This window comes from Chamaea fasciata, unplaced genomic scaffold (assembly GCF_029207755.1).
Source record: "Chamaea fasciata isolate MVZ Bird 193981 ecotype frontalis unplaced genomic scaffold, bChaFas1.0.hap1 SCAF_19, whole genome shotgun sequence".
NCBI lineage: Eukaryota > Metazoa > Chordata > Aves > Passeriformes > Sylviidae > Chamaea > Chamaea fasciata.
The window spans coordinates 1,562,578-1,582,479 of record NW_027094104.1 but is presented as its reverse complement, the minus strand read 5'-3'; the positions used below and the strand labels follow the sequence as shown (position 1 = coordinate 1,582,479).

The following is a 19,902-nucleotide window of genomic DNA, read 5'->3' as shown; positions in this document are numbered from 1 at the left end:
TAACAAACTCAAATTTATCAAAAACCGGGAAACATCCTTATGTTATTTGGATTCAAAAATTTCAAACTCCACAATTGTTTTGGTGTAATAGTTTCAAAATACAGTTTTCAACTGAGGACTAACATTTTTGTTTAAAAAAGAAAAGGGGGGGAAAAAAAAGCTTAATTTGTGGAATATTAATCAGACTCAATTCAGAAATCAAACACAAAATGTCATGACTTACTGCTGGGATTGATTTAAAACATCAGTAGAATAACTTCCACTACTTCTGTATTTCCTGTGTTTAGTATCTAAGAGAAGGAGCACTACATCTGTCTTGAAGAAATTACCTTAGCGTACAATAAATTAGAGAAAATTATTTGTAAGCACATTTATATAAAGAGGGTTGTAAAAATGTTCATGGCAATGATTGTATTTCATCACATAGGATACAGTTAAAAGATTCACGTGTCAAGGAACAATTCAGGCCTGTTTACTCCTTCATTTGGACCCAAATTCCCATTTAATTTGGATACAGACTCATTTGTGCAACTGTTTAAAGTGACTCAATTTGTGGCTGTGGTGATGAAATGGATAGCAAAATTAAGATTAGTGCTCACCAAAATAAAGGTTAAATTTTCACAATACTTATTTGCAAAATGAAATTTCACAGCTTGATCAAATATTTAGAACAATCCCATTCCAAAATAGTAATTTCTTTTGAAAAATAAACAAATTACAACAGAGAAAAGGCCAATGTCCCCATCCCTCTTCCTGCCTATTTCTATGTTGTTATATAGTATCCTGCTTAAAATTCTGAACATGTTAAATGAGATTCAGTAGTAAATGTGAAGAGAGAGAAGCAGGGCAGAATCATTGCATCCTGAACAGAGTTGCAGTGTTGGATGTCTTATTTATTTTATGCAGCCATGTGCTTGTTGCTCTCTGATGTTTGGCCCTTTATTGTTCTGACACCCATTTCCTTCTCCCTCTTGGAAAGGCCATTTCACCTTTGTGCCTCGGTTTCCCCACCCCAACCTCCTCCCTCTCCACAGCAGTGCCGTAAGGATCAGCATCTCTGAAGAGGGTTCTCAGCTGCAGATTCCTGTCTGGAATCTCACTGTTTCCCTGTACTTGCTGCCATTTGGTTTTTGCTTTTTTCCTTTTATATGTTCTCTGTATTTTTCACACATATATTTGTAGCTCTGTAGCCTATTGTATTAGTAGCTAGTTTTCCCAGTACTTTTCCATAGCCTTCCCTTAAGCAGAAAGACAAAAGAAATTCCAGAGCTCCAAGCTCCAGGAGGTGCAGGGCCCTAATGCTGTCTTGGTTCTTCCTGGGAACCAAGGTTGAGAACAACTCTTCAAGATACATTTTCATGGACAGAGCACAGCTAGTGCAGAGGGGAGGACTTCAGAGAAGAGGCTTGACCTGCACTGCATCACCACTTGCCTCCTAATTGGTGCTTTTTATCCATTATGTTAATTTCCTAAAACCTATAAAAATGTCCTCATCCCTGTAGGGGTGGGCTTTTGTGGACATCTTTCCATAACTGCCCCTGAAGGCCTTCAAATAGAGATCCTCTTTTATATTACCTCCTCACTAAAATTACCTCGAGTTCCATTTCCAGGTTGAGAAAAGGGCAGCGTACTCACGGGCATGCTCGTAGCCGGCCTTCATGCGCTGGTAGAGCCTGGCCCTCCACTCCCAGCCCTTGAGCTGCTTCTCCCTCTCGCTGCTGTCTGTGCCCAGCCCTTCACTCACTGCTTGTGCAGACAATTCCATCACTCTCTGCTGGGCCTCCTGCACCAGTGTGCTCAGGTGCACAGACCTGCTCTCCACGGTCACAACTGCCAGGAAAAGGGGAAAATAGGAAGTGCTTGGCAAAATGTTGTCTTAGGTCACAATATAAGATGTATGTGTGTATCGAAAGTATGTATTCTATCACAATCTTCACGAGCTATTAAAACCAGGTGGGCCAGTGCTTCTTATCTCCACAACACATCCCTGATGACTCCAGGGGATATCTTCTGTTAATGGGCCATCAAGCTTCACTGCATCACTGATGAAACTACATCATCCCATTGTGGGATGCTCTGCCCAGGGGGAGGAACCTGTATATAATCTGAAGTGTGTATTTAATTCCTACCTGTATATAACCTGAGGTGTGGAACACCACAGGCAGCCTCAGCCTTCTCAGAGGACAGGACATCCATAACCACCGCTGGACCTTCAGAGGAAGATCAAACCCTTTTACAGGATGACTGCTTCAACAGAACCACATCTGTAACTCCAAGAGGACTGCAGCCACTATTTAATCAGACTGCTACCTGACCTACAGAGTGTCAGGATGTATTCTGACTCTGTCACTCATTTGAATTTTCCTATTAAATTGTATTTCTGGCTTGGGATCTCCCACTGGTTGGCTTTCAAACTATTACACACCTGTAAGGTCAAACCCTCGCACACTCTGCCTTCCAGATATTGTCTTGCCATCAGGTGGGTCAGAGCAATGGCGATTATACTGTTTAAAGATTGGGTCGTTTAAATTACATTCACAGCACGAATAAATTCACCACATTTTTTCCTCCGGTATTTCTCATATGCTTAAAAATCTTTGAAGTAGACTGAAATTGCATACCTGTTTTAAGTTGGAATATGAAAACCAAGCTAAAATACTAACCTCTCTGACCTCTGCTTTGACATAAAATCATAAATTTACATAAAAGAAGAAGAAGAAGATTGTACTGGTTACAAACACAATATATAAACTTCTACAAATGAGAAGAGATCTAATTGGCAAAATGACGAATTTTTGTGCCTCAGGTCCATGGCTGGTAGAGAATGGATCTCTCCAGTTTTTTGTGCCACAGTTTTGTCCATGTGAGACTTAATTAGTCCTCTGACAGGCAGTGAGTGGCTTGACACGTGGAGATTTTTTTCCTCCAGTGCTCAGAATTATTTTATTTTGATGTTTAGCAGTTCAGATTTTCTGTGTGAACTACTGCGGGCTACATCAAGGTGAAAATGAAGATCACACAGATTACAAACTAGAACAGGTTTGATTTTAACCCAAGTCCCTAAACAAGCCCCTTGAATGTACAGTGAAATGTGGTGAACGAAGTCCTATTTTCAGAGTGGGTCTTAGCCTAAAATTGTTCAATCTGCTGTTTGTAAAGGTGGACTTTCAAAGATCTTTGATTGAATAGAAATCTAAGTGCTGATTTGGTGTTCAATATAGAGGAAACCGTGTACAAAAGAAGGAATTCTGAAATCACAGAAACTAACTCTGGTGTCTGGTGTTTTTGCAGAAGAGCTCTGAGACAGCCTTAATTTAAAGGGCCTCTTTTTCCTAAAATCAGTGCCCTAGCACATGTGGCTTTTCTTAGCAACCGTGGGGAATTGCTAAGTAGGGACAGGCAGGCTCTTGGTTGCCCCAAGTCTTTCACAGGAGCAGCAGGAATCTTACATAGACTGAACCCGTCATTCACTTGCACAAGTCAGGAGCAGCAGACATTTCGGAAAAAATCAAACTGTACCATACAAAGCACCAAAACTCTGACAGGTTTCTGACACCAAAACACCACAGGAGCAAATATGTATGCGGATATGAATGTGTTATTTCTAAACTGGGATCGAATGAGGGAAACTAGATTGGAAAGGACCTTCTCTAGACCAATCGTCTTCAAAACAGGTTCAGCCAGGAGGTCAGACTGAGTTACTGAAGGCATTATCCAGTCTGGTCTTGAAAACTTCCCAGGATGGATGGAGACTGTTCCACTGCTTCACTGTGCTTATAGTGGAAAGGTGTTTGTTTCATCCAGTCTGAACCTCTCATTTTAACTTTTGCCTCTGTCTCATAACAGTATGACAGCCAGAGTTTAGCAGAGTCTAAGAATAATCCTACTGATGTGAAAAGTGCCCTGGCATCTTTACAGCCACAGGAGAACAAAGAATTACTCAACACCTCTGACATCCAAAGGGTTGTTTTTGAAGCATGTTTGTCTCTAAGACTTTGCTTTCAGAAGCTGGCTTGAAGCCATCCTTCTTAAGTTTGATCATTCCTCATATGGACATCAGGGACATATGGCCAGGCTCCCTGGAACCTGCTGGCATCCTCAGAACTGTTGTTTACTGGGAGGCCAGAGGTGATAGGGTTTCCTGGATCCATACCTACAATAAACATGCAACACATCTGATAGCACAACAGGATTGAGGAAGGAGATTTTATGTGCCAGAGCTTCAGGTGGTTGAGAATTGGCATTGGTTCAAGTTCTCACTAAGGATCTGGCTCTATCTGTTTAATCAAGGTTCAGATCCACATTTGCTGAGTCCTGGAAACGTGTCCAATCAGCCAGTGGGAATTTTAATCTTACTTTTATTTGGGTTCACATGAACAAACCAAACCATGAGTATATGATGAATAATAGTAACTGAAAAGATAACACTTTGTCTTCTCCCCAACTAAATTAATATTTAAAATGCTGCACTCTCTGATCTTAGTTACTTTGTTTTTAAAGATGTTGGGTTCCTGTTGAGATTTATACAATCTGAGTTCCATGTGGAGATGAAGATCATGGTTTTACTTTCTATTGCTTTATCTGCTGCTGTTCCAGGCAGAAATCCAGGTGATACAGATGGAAGCTATCTGTCTTCCAGATCCTCTTTTCTACAGAGTTAGGTTAGAGGCTATAATGAGATTTCAGCTGGATCACTGCAGCTAATATATACGGTGGAAGAGCAAAGGTTTTCTGTGAAGGAAGCTTTTTGTGTGCACTTGGAATGAGGAATTCCTCTATTTAGCCTTCTCCCAGCTCTGTGCATCTGTCTTGTATACTTCTAATCACATTAAGAGATGCTGTGTCCAGTCCCAAGTCTGGGTGAGTCAGGATTTTACCCTCCCATTCAGCCTGTGGAAGTCTCGCTCAATTGCCCACCACAGAGAAATGAAAATGCTCCTGCTGGGTGCTGGATTATGTTCCTGCAGCCCTGAGATGATAGAAACAGGATTTAATTTGAACAGGGTTGGTTGAGTATGGAAAGCAGAGCAGAAAGTCTGGAGAAAATAGAAAGTGACTGCCATCAGTTCCACAAGAGTGAAGCCATGCAAAAAAGATGCTGTGAACCTTTGTTTTGAGGGCTGAAAATAACTTTTTGTGTTTTGCTTTCAAAGAGCCACTGCAAACCCTTCAGGTAAGAAACTCAAACAAAATGATCATTTGCTTTTTACTGAGAATATTCCATCCATTATTTCAATCAGAAAAACTAAAAATCAAGATAAGTGAAGTGGAAATTTGGTGGGTATATTTTGAAATGGAAATGAGGTGGTTATATATTCATATTCTCTGTGTTCATAGGCATGTTTGCATTAATTACAGGAAATGAATACTAATTTATGATTGCCCCTGCTTGCCATCAGACTACATTTATTTACAGATGAGGTCAATGAAAAATTAGTTTAGTCTTTTTTACTGCTGTTTAGAACACTCAAGACTGTGTTTTCCTCTAGATTTGTCATGGTTAATGAATGTTGCTTCAGCAGTCAATCATGTACTCTAAATGCTGTCACACTTTTTTTTTAAAGCCTCAGTCATGAACCATGACAGAAAAATAAACAAATAAATATAAAACTAAAAAACTCTTTTCACTGAGCAGCTACACTATGCAAAAATCTCCAGGGAAGGTTAAAGGAGGCCAGAATAAATGATAATATAAGTGCTGTGGATATAGAAAAGCAATAAAGGTGTACCAACACTGAGGGTCTGGCAAAAAAACTCAACATGCACATGCACACACACTCTCCAGTGAAAAAACTGGCAATGTTAGTAGCCTCAAGGTGCAATTTCCTGGAGCACTGAGATTGACATGCCAGCACTAAATGTTGTTAATTTAACTAACTTCAAATTAATGGCAGAGTCTGCAGTGGCCGAACCCCTCAAACACAGTCTCATTATAGCCTTGCTGGGAATGTCCTAAATATAGGCATTGACAGTTTAAAACAAATTCTCTTACATCGGGGTATTTTTAGACCCACGTAAGGCGTCAGAGTTTGTGTCATGGTATATGGTTGATTAATTGGGTTGGTAAGTCACCCTCCAACCCACAAACTGGGCATAAAAAGGCCCATGAAGGAATACAAAGAAGTTTTATAACTACAATATGTAGTTATAAGCAATATTGGTATTCCAGTAAAGTGAGAAAGTCTGTTTTGTGTTTAGGTTTTCTCTGGTTCTGTAGAACTTTGAAATTCTCATTTAAGTGGGATTTTAGGCCATTTGAAGACCAGTAGTAAGGGGTCTGTGGGGAGTGGAAGTAATAGATTTCAATACAACTGGCCTCCTGAAGGCAGCATAGCCAAAATCAAAAGGATAATCGAAATAAAGCGAAGTCTAGACAACCCATCATCCTTTCATTTTTGATGACAAACTCTGCATTTCAGACCATGATCCTTGAATCCCTGAGTTCCTGTTGCTATATTTTTAAAGATTTTTTCTCAAAATTGCTATTAACCCAGCTGCTCCGGTGTTAATCACATTAGAAGCTCAACCTGATTCATTAGTTGGTGTGTCTGAGACAGAGAACAAAAAAGATCTACTGAGCACATATTCAACGAGCAGATATTGCTGCAGATATTCTCCAGCACTCTTGTTATAATCAGCCTTACAATAAAACCAGGCAATTTTTGTGTGTCCTGTATTTGATTTTCCCTAACAACAGCAGAATTGATCTCATACAAGCAATTCTCTAAGTCAATCTGTGTCCTTTACTTACAGTGTGGGCTTTCCTTTGCTCCGACGTGTAGAAGGGTCCTGGCAATGGGGACATTGTTCGTCAAAATGGCAATATCCAAAGGAGTGAGTCCCTCGCTGTTCGGTGTGTTCAGGTCCAGTTCCTCCAGTGTGTATTGATAAAGAAGAATCTGAACAGCATCCAGGTCCTGCTGCTCTACGGCCTCAAACATGGCTTCATTGCACTGGAAATTCTGTGTGTCAATAAAGACAGAAATTTAGTAAAACTTTTCATATGTTAGCACTTTAAAAATAGAGAAAAATTGAGTTTTGTGAAATTGCTCCTCAAAATAAAATACTGCTCCTTCAGCCCCAACTTGGGCTCAGCTTGAAGCATGGCAAATGTTTGCAGCAGAATTGAGCTTGGTCTTCCCCTGGAGTGCTTGAAATTGCTTCATATCTGTGGGAATTTTCAAGTGAAATTCAGAGCCATATGAACCAAACACATTCTTCTTTAGACATCTGTCCTGTAATCAAACTATATGAGCAACATTATGTTTGCAGTGTGAAACTGGATGATACACTACAATTTTGGCAGAGCCTTGGACTACTGAGTTTTTCAAACTCAAACTCAAAATTTCAAGCTGAAAACTACAATCAGGGGATAAAAATCCAAATCAAACAAGCAATTCTGCAGAAAACCCCTCCCAGTTCCAGTGTCAGCCAGCATGTTCATTTTACCACCTCGGTTATTTCTAGGTGCCCATATTATTGCATTTAAGTCGTAATGAGAAGAAACTTTGAAATTTATAGGCCTTAAAAACAGAAGTAGAAATGGGACTGAAAAAATGGACTGTCCAGTGTGCATGTCTGAGCAGCAGAGAGCACAAGCAGCCAAACCTGGGAACTTCCACGGCACCAAGTCTGAGGCAGGGGGAACCACTGAACCTTTTCCTTACCAATGTCGAGGAGATAAAAGAATGGCACAATACAAAGGCCCCTGTTGTTTCTTAATTGAGCTAGGGAGAAGCAGGTGCAGGAGAGTAGCAGGGCCTGCCGGTTTCTTTTATGAGAACATCCTTCTGGAGCCTGCAGTAATGACAAGTTATGTGCCAAGATTCTTTAAATTCTCTCCCAGTGTCCCATTGCCATAATTACCTGATGGGTTTTTCCCTCTTTGGAATGAAATAGCAGGAGCAAGAGGCCCAGCAAGGCAAGGAGGGCTCAGAGCACAGATTCAGATACGTAGCGTAAACCAGCTCCCCGTGTCCCAAAACCACAGGGAGGGAGCACTGAGAAAATTCTCATCACAGAATGCCCTCTTTATTCTATGAAATAAATATTGAATTGAAACCATTTTCTACTGTGATTAGAAGTTAACACTTCAACCACTCTAAAATTTCATTTTCTTTTTTAAATCGATATAGTTTCATTGGGCATATTCATGTCCAAGTTTGCTCTCAGAAAAACAACACTGATCTTCTGGAACATCTTTTGTCTACTCATAAAACAAATGGACTAAGGGTTTCCAAGCAGTTCTGGAAACTGCAGTCCCAGCTCCTCCTTGGAATCTGATCAGTTCTACGGGGCCTTTTTCTTCTCAGTGTGTTTGAAGGTAGAAGTGTCTTCAGAAATTTTCAAGCCTGACAGGGGTCTTCAGGTCTACTCTTAGCATGTGAAATATTGGTACCACACTAAGAAATTGCAAAGGTGATGTTAACTAAAAGTTTTAGTACAGACCTCTTCTGTGCTGAATATTGGGGATCAGCAGAACAGGAGGACAAATGTACAGAAGATGCCCTTTACCTCAAACTACCAAGATGAAGAAATGAGAAACTTACATTAAGATGACAATCTAAGGATGACATGAGGTATGCAGCAATAAAACAAATCTGGGTCAGTAGTGCTGACTTGGGAATCTACCCTGTAGACACTGAAATACAAAACAGCTCATGCTAGAGAAATATTTTGTCTGTAGGTTTCCATGCAGAATAAAAGACATGGCTTAAACATCAGCACTAATCATGGGGGTCTGTCACATTCTTGGGTTTAGACTTTTCTTCAGATGGTGAGATTCAGGTTTAATTTTATAATCAAATACTTAGGCCACACTCCAGGGTTGGTATAAGATAAAAATCTCAGAAAAAGGGACAGTTGAATGGCAAGCAGCTCTATTTGTCATTCTTTTTTAACTCCTCTGTTCAAGATAAAAAAATGTGTGTAAGGACATACACTGTCATTAGGCAGAGCGCGTGTCCAGAAAATTTTAGAAAGGAAGACAGCACATATTTGTCTTATTATGAGAGAAAACTTTAAAAATGTCAGAAATTTTTACTGCAATGCAGGGCTACTTCTTATCTTTCCAGTATCTCCACAGCAGCTCCTTTGCTGTCTTGCTTATGCAACACCTTTATAATCTTGATATCAGAGACCTTACACTTATTCCGGTGTTTTGCCTGTACCCTGAAGGGATGAAGTGCTCTTGCTAGAGATTAAAAGAATTTTAAGTAATTTTAATTACAAAATAATTATTGGTATGATACTTCTGTATGCCTTCAGTTCCACTCGACAGTGGTATTGATTTAACAGCTGTATGTCACTGTATTGTGCACTCAACAACAGAGAGCACTGAGGTTTAAAGTACAGAGGAAAAAGAAAGCTGTGCTCTTCGCTCTATGAGACTTCATTATTATGATGCAGAGTTGTGAAAAGATAGACTTTTTTCATGGAAATTATTAGAAATGTAAAGTCAGAAAATCAGAGATTGTTTTGGGTGGGGAGGGACCATAAAGATCAACTTGTCCCAACAACCTGCCACACACAGGGACACCTTCCACTAGAAATACACCCACCAATTCTTCTGTATCAGCATTCTAAACAGCATTAATTTCATCACTGTTAACATCCATTTCAAATTCTTTTCCTGCTGTTATTGGAACTTTCTCTACAGTGTTGTTTATGGGAATACGGGATAATCGTGCTTCAGAACCATCTGCATTTTGATCCAGTCAGAAAACAAGCAAAAGCGTATTACTCTTGAAACTGATCACAGCTATGAAACCCTATATATTTAGCAGTGAATTATTCAAGAGCATATTACAAGGGGAATTTTTTGAAGGAAACTGAATGACAGCATTGGTCTGCATTTCTTTTAGTTAAGCTCATTTTTGGAAGCAGTCTGGGAGTAGAACAAAAAGGTAAAGTTGATGATATTACTGAGTGAAAGGCCGTGATGCCCGCTCAGGACAGGAAGGTAGTTATTTCTCCCTTCACATTTTCCTTTCTGTGGCACTGGGTGCACACATGGTTTTCCCTTTCCTAAAACCAGAATAAATAATACTCTTTTAATTGGCTTTATATCTGTGCACAGAAGTTAAATGAGTTAGCATTTGTAGAATGCTCCCCTAAGTGCTCAGTATCATTATTTGGCTTTAATTCCAATTATGTGAGAAACTCAGGAAATCTTGTTCTATATCTCCTAAGTTTCTTCCATTATACAAACCAAAAATTCATTATTACATGATAATAAAAGAGAGATGGCTAACTTCACTAGTATAGCTGAAATTAACAGAAGTTATGGCTGACAAAAGCATTTGGTCCTTTTTAAAGATATATACACATGCACACACACACACACACACCCTCTTAAGAGATTTTACCTGTCAGATTGCTGTTGAATTATTTTAAAAACTTTGATTTAAACTGGGTTTTTTTGATTCAGTTATCACAATTTAGACAGACCTGCTAGTGTGCCTTTGAAAATGCATCTTTGGGCTTCTGCTTGCCAAATGAAATATCTGAAGTATTTGGGAAATTTTGGCCCTCAGTAAGTTGTTGAGCAGAATCTAAGCACGTGTTTAAGTTAATTTGTCGTAAACACTCTTGCCAACTGACCTGTTGGCAAGAATGTTTCACCAAAAGGGAAAAAATAAAAGCAAATTTCTATTTCTTCATTTCATTAGAAATCTGATTGAAAAAGCTGCACTGATTTAAATGAGAAACAGAGCATGAATATTATAAGCTATTTCATCCAATCTAAACAACTACAAGACCAAATTGCAAATATCAGGTTTTCCAAATGAGCGATTCAGACACAAGCAATAGGCTGAAATACATTGGCAGGTCTTGTAACTTCAAAGAGTGTATAATCGTGGGAGCAGTGATGTGGCCTTTCCAACTGGTCATGTGTGCATCCCTCATCCATGGCAGAGCACATCAAACTGTGCTAGACAGTCAAAAGGCATCCTGGAGAGGCAGCAGAATATCTATTACATCTTCACCCATGCTAGTGAACTGCCCTATCTGGAAGTCTGCATCCACCTCAGCTCTCCAACTGCAAAAAAACATTCTACACACCTGACCAACTTGTCCCCAACTATTTGATTTCACACAGAAAACAGAAATGTTTTTGAAAATGATACAGTTTTCTGCAAAAAGCTTGTCACATTCCACGTAGAAGACTCTCTAGTATTGCAGCATTTTTCAGACATCTGCAGCCCAGAGATAAGAAATCCGAACAGCTATAAGGAGTAATATCTTGAGACCCCAGTGCTCTATTTTAGTCCAGCTGGTATTGTCACAAATACCAACAAGAATCTTCTGATTTCTGTCATCATTTACCTTTACTAGAGAACTTTCTTCTGCTCTGAAAGGACAAAAGTAGTAAATTCAAAGAGAAACTGAATCACATCTTGGGTGAAGTTTAGGAGCAGTTTTTACATTGCCTTTGCCTTGACTCGGTCCTGCAGCCTCTAATCATTAGCTGGACAGCTGTGCTACGTGATTAATTTATTTAGGTGTTACTGTGATGCACAAATGTATATACTGAAAAGAACTACAGTATTTCTTTGCAGTAAGTAATAACCATGTTCCAGTAAGTGATTCAGTGCCAGAGTGTTTAGAAATGCAATCTTATGTAGCTTAATTAAAATGAAGTGCCCCTTTCAAGCTATTTGCTCTAAGTTTGACTGAAAAAGTCCACTATGTACTACTGGAGCTGGAAAAAGTGGTAAAGTAGTTTCTGCAAAGACTTGTTTTGATAAACATGAGTTCAAGAATAAAGCTATTTTGGGACATTGCTATGTCTGCAGCAAGACAACAATTTACTGAATGGAAAGTGTTGCACAGCAAGAGAGAGTGGAAAGAAAACTCTTCACTAGCCAAAGCTGAAAGAAAACAAATTCTAACAAATGTTGTTCACTTGTCTGGAGACATGATTTTATTCCTTGACTTAGCTCAGTTGCACAGAAACTCAATGATTAGAAAATACATGGACTAGCAACCTGACCTGGAATATTTCCACCCCTCCATTAATGGTTTTCTTGCTGCTTATTTCTAGGGAAAACTGGGAAAACAACAAGCAGAATGGACAGAATGGGATCCAAATTGTCTCGAGTTCAGTGGGAGTCTGTTGTGAACAGCAGCTTAGACCCCTGACTGGTGATACCTACAGGTTCCTCTGCTGGGCATTAACGGTGACAAGAGCTGTGAGACTCCCATGACAGTGTAGTGGGCTGGGGGAGCAAAGTTAGCACAGGTCCATCTGTATCTCATTAAATCCCCATCCACACAACATAAAATCAAGTCTCCTAATGACGATGGCTGATGGTACAGGCACTCCCACTGCTGGCAGATGCAGAGTGAAAGGGACAGAGCTGAGATTGTAATTTATTGCCTCAGGCTTAGCAGGGGGCTCGGCCCCCAGTAGCAGTGCTCTGCTCCTCAATCCTTTGGCTCAGATCATTGGCAGTTTCTCTTCTTATTAGTTAAGTATGACAGAGGAGCCCATGTTTGAAGAAATATGTAATCTAAAGTGTGTCTTTAGATAAACACTGGTCAGAAGATATGCTCACAGACTGGCATTCATTCAGCCGACATGTCAGTCTGCTCTGGCATGTCCCCAGTGCTGGTTTATCCTCCTCCTTCACTGTCTCAGCCTCACTTGAGCTTGCAAATAAAAAAAAACAAACCAAAAAACCCAAAAAACAAACAAACAAACAAATCCCAAAAACAAAACCACAAGATAAGGCAGTGGCTAAAAAAAAACAATCTAAAGAATCTTTCCCCACAGTTCGTACTTTGAGACCTCAATTCAAATCATCCCTCCAAACTGAAGAGCATTTGCAAGCCCACAGCCTCAAAAGCACAGCTACTGGCTGTGGCTATTGGCTACCATGAAAAGACCGTTCTCCAGCTCACAAGCCTTGTCTGAATTTCAGGCTTCTCTTATGAAACAAGAATCTATTGGCTCTGGAAGAGCTGAGAGGAAGCAGCCATGGTCCCCTGCTTCCTTCAGGTCATGGTCTTCCTTCATAGGAGAGAGACAACAATCATGCAAGGGTTCTCTGACTTCAGGAAAGCGCAATCCTAGGGGACAGCATCCGCTAATAGAACGAAAAATGATTTCCAATTCTCTCACTGATTCATATAATATGTTTCTTACATGAGGTGTGAGCAGTAAGGTGTAAAGGAGTCTAGAGTGTCCTTTTTCCTTCTGACAAAATGCAGTATTTCTGTTATCTGGCCCAGCCATACTCTGAGTTTAGTCCTGCATTGCACTAAGCATCAGATCGAGTGCAGCAGCGTACTGGTTCCAAGGGGCATCTCCTGGTGCCTTCACAGACTCTGTCATTAGTCTTTGCTCTTCAGAACTCGAGACAAACCCTTTCCTTCAAAATAATTCAGAGGAGAAGTTGAAGAATGTGCTTGTTTTTCCTACTTGGAAAAAAGTGGGATTTATTTTGTTTTGGCAATATCAACAAGCAGGTTCATCTTCCTCCAGCAAAAAGAAAACATTCTGTTGTACACTGAATTTCAATGAATGTTGTACACTGTTATTTCAGAGACAAAGTCCATTCCCTGCAGTGTGCACACTGGGGGTTGTGTAACTCCACCAGCACTGGCAGCAGCAGGAGCCCTTGTGAGGGTTAATTCCAGCAGGTGTTTCTGTATTTTACTGTGCTGGAACCAGAGTGCTTGGCTGGGGTTTGGTTGGGGTACCCAGGCCAGACTCCCTCACAAGGGAAATGTGATCTCTTTCCTCTGTAGTCTTATCTACTGACCATCACCACAGTGTGGGAATAACCTTGCATTTATCTGTCATGACTGCAAATTCCATTTGCTCTTTTGTTTGGAAAAAATGGGAACTTCTATTAAAGCCATCTTCCCTTTCCTCAAAATACTTTTTATTCTTTTCTTGTAAGAGAAACACTTGCATCTATAGATTTAATTCACGTTTTGTCATGTAAGTGCCAAGTTACAGCCTTACTCCTAGAATAAAACATCAACACTTGAGTGGGTAGCCTGTCTTTACCCTTCAAGAAGGTCAAACTCTGCTTTGACAAAGGATCATAAACGTTAAGGGTGGGAAGAACGCACGGCGCTCCTCAGGGAACAAAGCGAGATGATGAGAATTGCACAGATTAAAAGCCAGCTGAATAAGGAGATGACTAGCAGAGTGAAGTGTCAGTGGGATGGGGACCAGGCAATTACCAGGGAGGCCTTGCGGAGGCTGAGGCGGTCGGAGCGGGCTCGGAAATAGGCCTCGTCAAAGGACGTGTGGCTGCCCTTCAGCTTCTCCGACAGGTTCCGGTACAGCCGCTTGGCAGCGTTGGGGGACGACGGCATGCTGTGCTTTTTGCTCTGCAGCAGGCTTAAGTTGTGCATTTGCTGGGTCATTCTCAGCCAGGGTTTTCTAGGAGGAAAACAGCAGCCGTTTAGTGAGGTTTTGCTGCACCAACATCATTGATCAGACGCGTGTCACTGAAACACACGGCACGAGGCTGCTGTGGCTAAAATCGCTTTCACAGAGTTTCTGGACACACAGAGGCATGCTTTGGGTTTTTTCAATGGCAAATTGCTCTTTATGGAATTAGACCCATGGATATCTATGGAGACAGAGAAATAAGTAGGGAAAAATAAAACAGACCACCCCAGAATTATTTGCTGATTCGTATAAGGAGGCAGGGTTTCACTTAATGAGAGAAACAATGTTTTTGCAGGGTCAGTTTTGGTAGTACAGGTGCCAGAAAAAGTGACACCAAAAAGCAAAAGTTGCTGTGGACAGTTTTGTACTGAGTGTCTTCTCCCTCATGTAGTGGGCAGGCACTGGTTGTGTCTATATTTTGTATTACTTTATCCTGCTCTGTGTTTGCCCTGTCCATTTAGAGTACAAACCCTTCCAAGAGGGACTGCTGCCTCTCTCTGACTGCCTCACCTAATTGGATTTACACGTTATCTCATAATTAATCAATACTTTCTATGCTCTATCATTCCAATAATTTTTCCACATTAAGAAAAATTGAATGAATATTTAACTCTGGAAGTATGTTATGTGGAAATAATTTTGCCTTTCTGAAGGGAAATGAAGTATCCGATTTGACCCAACTGCAGGCATAGGAAACTATCCCTATGGATTTCTAAGTGAAAAAGTGTCAAAAATGAACCTTTTCTTCCCATTTTCCTTTTCCCCTGACAAGAGTGTGTACACATCCATAAGGCAGAATGCCTCTCTATGAGACTTCACAGTTGTAATAGTGAACCTGGCTACCCTTTCAAGACTATCTTTTCTGGAAATTTTTTTTTTTTTTTTTTGGCATTATGATACAAATTATTTTTTGTTCTCATGGTCTCAGCCTTCTTCTGAGCAAATTGGATGGCCGGACCAGACTTTAACGACTATTTCCAGTAAAAGCATTCTTTACTAAACACTCACCCTGCTGTTGAGGCTGGTTTTGGCAGATATTTGTCCTTAAGATTAAAGACAACACCCAGGTCTCCTAAGCTTTCTACATCTTCCATTCTCACTGTACACTGTGGTGAGCAGACACCCAGAGCAGAAAAGGATCTTATTACAAATAATTTCACATATTCTCCATGCTCCTGGGGTATTGAAGAGAGACCAAGTCTCTGAAGGAAAAGAGACGGAGTCAACACAATTGTCGTATGGGATGAACAGACTTTGTTACACTAGAACAACAGTGTGTGCAATCAGAAGGGAATTATGTGAGCTGAAATAAATGTGCAAGTGTGGAGATGATCAGAAGACCTCTGGGACTCAGCAGGCAGTGACACTGCAAGGACATTTGACTGATTTTCTCTGAGTTTATGGAGTAAACTGATTATCCACCTCCCACTTTTCTATGTTATTAGTATTTTAAACAAACTCAGCAAGTTACCAAATTTAATAATAATTTAATTCTCAGTTATGTAGAGAAACACTTCCAGTTTCCGTTAGTACACAGTGCTACAGTCCCACATAAATTTCTCCCTTTCCCTCTGTTTTCAAGAACTACTTCTTTTCATCAATAAAGTATGGGTCAAAACACAGACACAAATAGTGAATAAAAATAGGCCAGGGAGGGCCACAGTCATGTTTGTAAAAGAAGTTTCAATTTCCCAAAATAATTTCATTCCAAGATTACAAGTTTTGAATACCAAATACCACACTGTTAGTCGTGAACTCAGGACAGAAAGAACAGTTTGCGTTTGCCACACAAGCCTTACCACCCTCAAGATGAGGACAAAGAAGAGTAGACCCAGCCAATTCTTAATTCAGAGGCAGGTCAGCCTGCTGCACTCTGCCTGCTTTGGGATTATGGATTTTTGTTTGAAAGGCAACAGGCTCAGCAGAGCGGAGTGGCACAGGAGAGGTTACAAGGTTCATGAAGCCAATACTGGAGTTTACTGAGGGGCTGTGTAGATTTTTAGTAAGTATACATTAAATAAATTAGGAGCATCCACTTAGTAGGATTTCTCCTATTGTGGTATTAGTTAAACAAACCAAGAATGCCTGGTATTAAAGCTACATGGCTTATGCCTCTATCAGTGTTGTCTAGGCTGATAAAGTCCTCCCTCTGTCTCACTAGACCAAACTGCCTCCTTGCTGACTTTAATACCCTCAAGGATTTACATAATTACAAAAACATGGAATTTTGCCAGCCTGACTCCAAAAAAAGCCCCATCTCTCCTCCAGCCTTCACTAATGCAGGAAGTGTATTTGTCTCCATCTCCTTAAACCCAGTTGCCTAGATGTTTTTCACAGAATCTCTTGAAAGGCATCAAGTTAAATCTTTTCTTGAGAAGGCAGAAGTTGTTTCCAGAACCCCGGATTTTTCAGAGAACAGCTTGACAGCAGCATTTTCTTTTATGAGAAAATACTAACCTGAGCAAGTAAAGGAGAAGCACCTGTCAGGTTTTGGACAGTTTTCCAGGAAATCAGAGTCTTTGGGAGACGTGTTCTAGTGACACATCTCCCAATGCACATTCAAAACTCAGACAGTTGGCAGGGCTGTTTTCTCTGTTTCAGTGTGTCCACTTGTAAAAGGAAACTGGAGTCTCTGTTACAGCATTCTAGAGTGCTGGTTTAGGCTTTGAACCAAAGCAAATTTAGGCATCACTGGGGTGCTAATCTGTGTCACCAACCCAGAAAAGTCTCCGAGCAGTTAACTACCAAGTCTGTTTCCCATGGCACGGGTTACTGCTCTTATGGACCATGACTAAACATAACTTGACTCCAGATATTACAGTTCCTTGGACTTGCTGGAGTCCTTCCCACCTTGATCTGGCCAATGAACCGGGATTTATCCATTCAGAAGAAAACAACAGTGTGTTAGTAACCTCCTAAACAATGACTTCTGAGGGCAGTGACCACGGCGTGCCCTTGCCACAGATGGATCTCTGTCAGTAAAGAGGCAGAGCAGATCCCAGGGCTGACACTGATGGAAGAAGAGAACAGATTCTTTTATAATCTCATCAATGTTTCTGTGAAGTCAAGAGCAGGTGAATCTATAGAGAAGCTACGTGAGCACTCTTGAAATCACAGCTATTCAGCAATAAAACAGATGGCATCTTCGCTATCCACACAGGATTGGTGAGTCACGGATGACTTGAAACACGGATACGTTCCCTGTATACTCACCATCAATATCCCAAATAAGTGCAGGGAATAAATGTGGAACAATAAAGTAATAGCTGGAACAACATGATGCAAACAAGCTGCATTTTTTCACCAGTGTACTGAAACAGTAAAGCGCAAAATGCTACTTCAGATTATCATACTAGCATCCTTCCTAGTCATGTACAAGGTATACAATGAAAATCAACAAGGCAAGTTGCATATTCTGGAAAACTTTCTGAAAGTGGGACCTTATCAGGCTGTAGAAATGGCTCACCACAGAGAAATGGGAATCGTGGGTGAAAAGCATAATCAGAAAAAAGGAAAAGAGACAGCTCTATTCACATGATTCTGTGAGGGATTTTTGGATGCTGACATTTTTTTACAGAAACTGTTTCATCAGAGCAGTTTTAGGCTCCTTCAAAAAGTTATTAATTTCATTTCTTTTACAGCCATATCCTTGCCTCAACAATCCGGTGAAGACCTGAAATGGGCATTGTCTTGATTGAAACAACAAATCCCCCAGCTGAAATGCACTTAGCCTGAGGCTGTGCCATTGTCAGGACTAAAATTTTTACAGCATATGGAAGACTAATAATTTAGAAAAAGGAGAAGTGCAGAACAGCCCCGTTTGAGATTTTCGCCTATGGAAGTCCCTGCACAAAGCTGACGTGGGTTGGGATGACAATAAGGACATCTCCATGTCGCTTGGAGTAGCCCTGTGTGATCTAACTTACATCCCCACAGCAAGGTGAGCACTGCAACAGGCAGCACAGCACCAGGTATTACTGAGAAAGGCAGGACTGGACAAAATAACAACAGCAGCTCCCCTTATAACCAGTCGTAATTAACAGCAGCTTGCATTTCCAAGAAAAAAAGAGCACAGAAGGCTCGCAGCAGATCTCTGGGGAAGCAGTTACTGCCCTTCCCTGGAAATACCCATCGAACCAGGCTGTGTGACTGCCACTGTGCTATAGCAGGAACCAAACCAGGGACCAAGGTCTCCCAAAACACATTTCATGCTGCGTATCCTGCAGCTTCATCTTTGTGATGGGATTTCTACTTGCACCTAAGCACCGAAGTAACCATTTAATTCCTCATCACCAAGGTCCTTTAAAAGCCCAATTCAAATACAAATGAATATAAAATAGTTACCTTTATAAAAGCTTTGTGTTTTCTTCCTCTTTAATTGTTAGATACATACCTAACATTCATGTGCCTTAAAAACAAACATATTGCAGAGAAAGAAAAAGAAATACCTAAATTATAGATCACTCTCTGTAGTCTGTGGCACATATATGCTACACTCTATAGACAGGTGCACTGGTAAGGGCACTGCATACCTGTAAAAGCATTCTCTTAGGAATTTAGGAAAGCACAACAGCTGAGAAACCACTCAACACTTTATGTTTATGAATCAATTATACTTGAAACTAATAATTAGGAATATGTGCATTAAAGAGTTAAATTTGACTTACCAGCTCAGGTTATCCAAGGTAAAATGTGAACAAGTTGCTGGTAATTGTCCACTCTCTTCATTCAATGAATCACATTAGCTTTGCTGTCTCTGCTGGCTCAGCCTCTGGGCAGAATGAGTAAATCTCTTCCTTACACTGCATGAATGATCAGATATGAAAAAACCTATTAGTAGTAATTACTGAAGTCCAAGATTGCTGCTAAAACCTCAGAGCAGAACAGTATTTACAGCAAGTAGTGTTGTATCACAGGTAGAATGCCTGAACTCTGTCCCAGTTACCTGTGCCGCTGTAGGAGTGACTGATATGTGAAGCTTCCATGGGAGAGATGCCATGACTTCTGTGGGCTTTTAGCTTGTTGTAGCCTTTAAAACTGATCAGCAACACAGCGTGCAAGTAGAAAATATAATTACTGCCAGAGTAAACAAAACTGCGATTGTAATTACTTTGCCATGAAGTATGAACAGAAAGACATTAATGCAGCCATCCTCCAGCAGTTGATTTTATGCTAAAACTGTGAGAGGAAGGGGGAAAAAAATCACAATGCAGTAGTGCTTGTTGCATGTGATGTATTGTTTCCTCTTTCTCCAAGCGAGCTACCACTACGGCAGTCTGCAATCACAGCAACAAAAGCAGCAGCTGTAGCTGTGGGACATCTGCAACATCACTGGAAAGCTCCCAGCCTGAACAGGTTACGCCTCAAAAAGATTATTAAATGGATAACAAAAGCACACTCTACGGATGTTTCAGCTAAAGCAGATCCTGTAATGTCTGCATTAGGAGCTTCCAAAATAGTAGAACAACGATATTTCAAATTTTCTTTTT

General features: G+C 40.5%; 1 protein-coding gene across 1 annotated transcript in view; it reads right to left on the bottom strand.

Annotated features, from left to right (window-relative positions):
- ANKFN1 (ankyrin repeat and fibronectin type III domain containing 1) overlaps positions 1–19,410 on the bottom strand; it is a 66,060-nt gene extending 46,650 nt beyond the window's left edge. The window contains exons 1-5 of the mRNA XM_066200413.1: positions 19,359–19,410; positions 19,081–19,215; positions 14,200–14,401; positions 6,752–6,962; positions 1,636–1,830 (exon numbers count right to left, since the gene is read on the bottom strand). Of these exons, the coding sequence (XP_066056510.1) occupies positions 1,636–1,830; positions 6,752–6,962; positions 14,200–14,385 (592 nt within the window). The 5' untranslated portion in view covers positions 14,386–14,401; positions 19,081–19,215; positions 19,359–19,410. The remainder of the gene's footprint in view (positions 1–1,635; positions 1,831–6,751; positions 6,963–14,199; positions 14,402–19,080; positions 19,216–19,358) is intronic.
- Between the last annotated feature and the right edge of the window lie 492 nt (positions 19,411–19,902).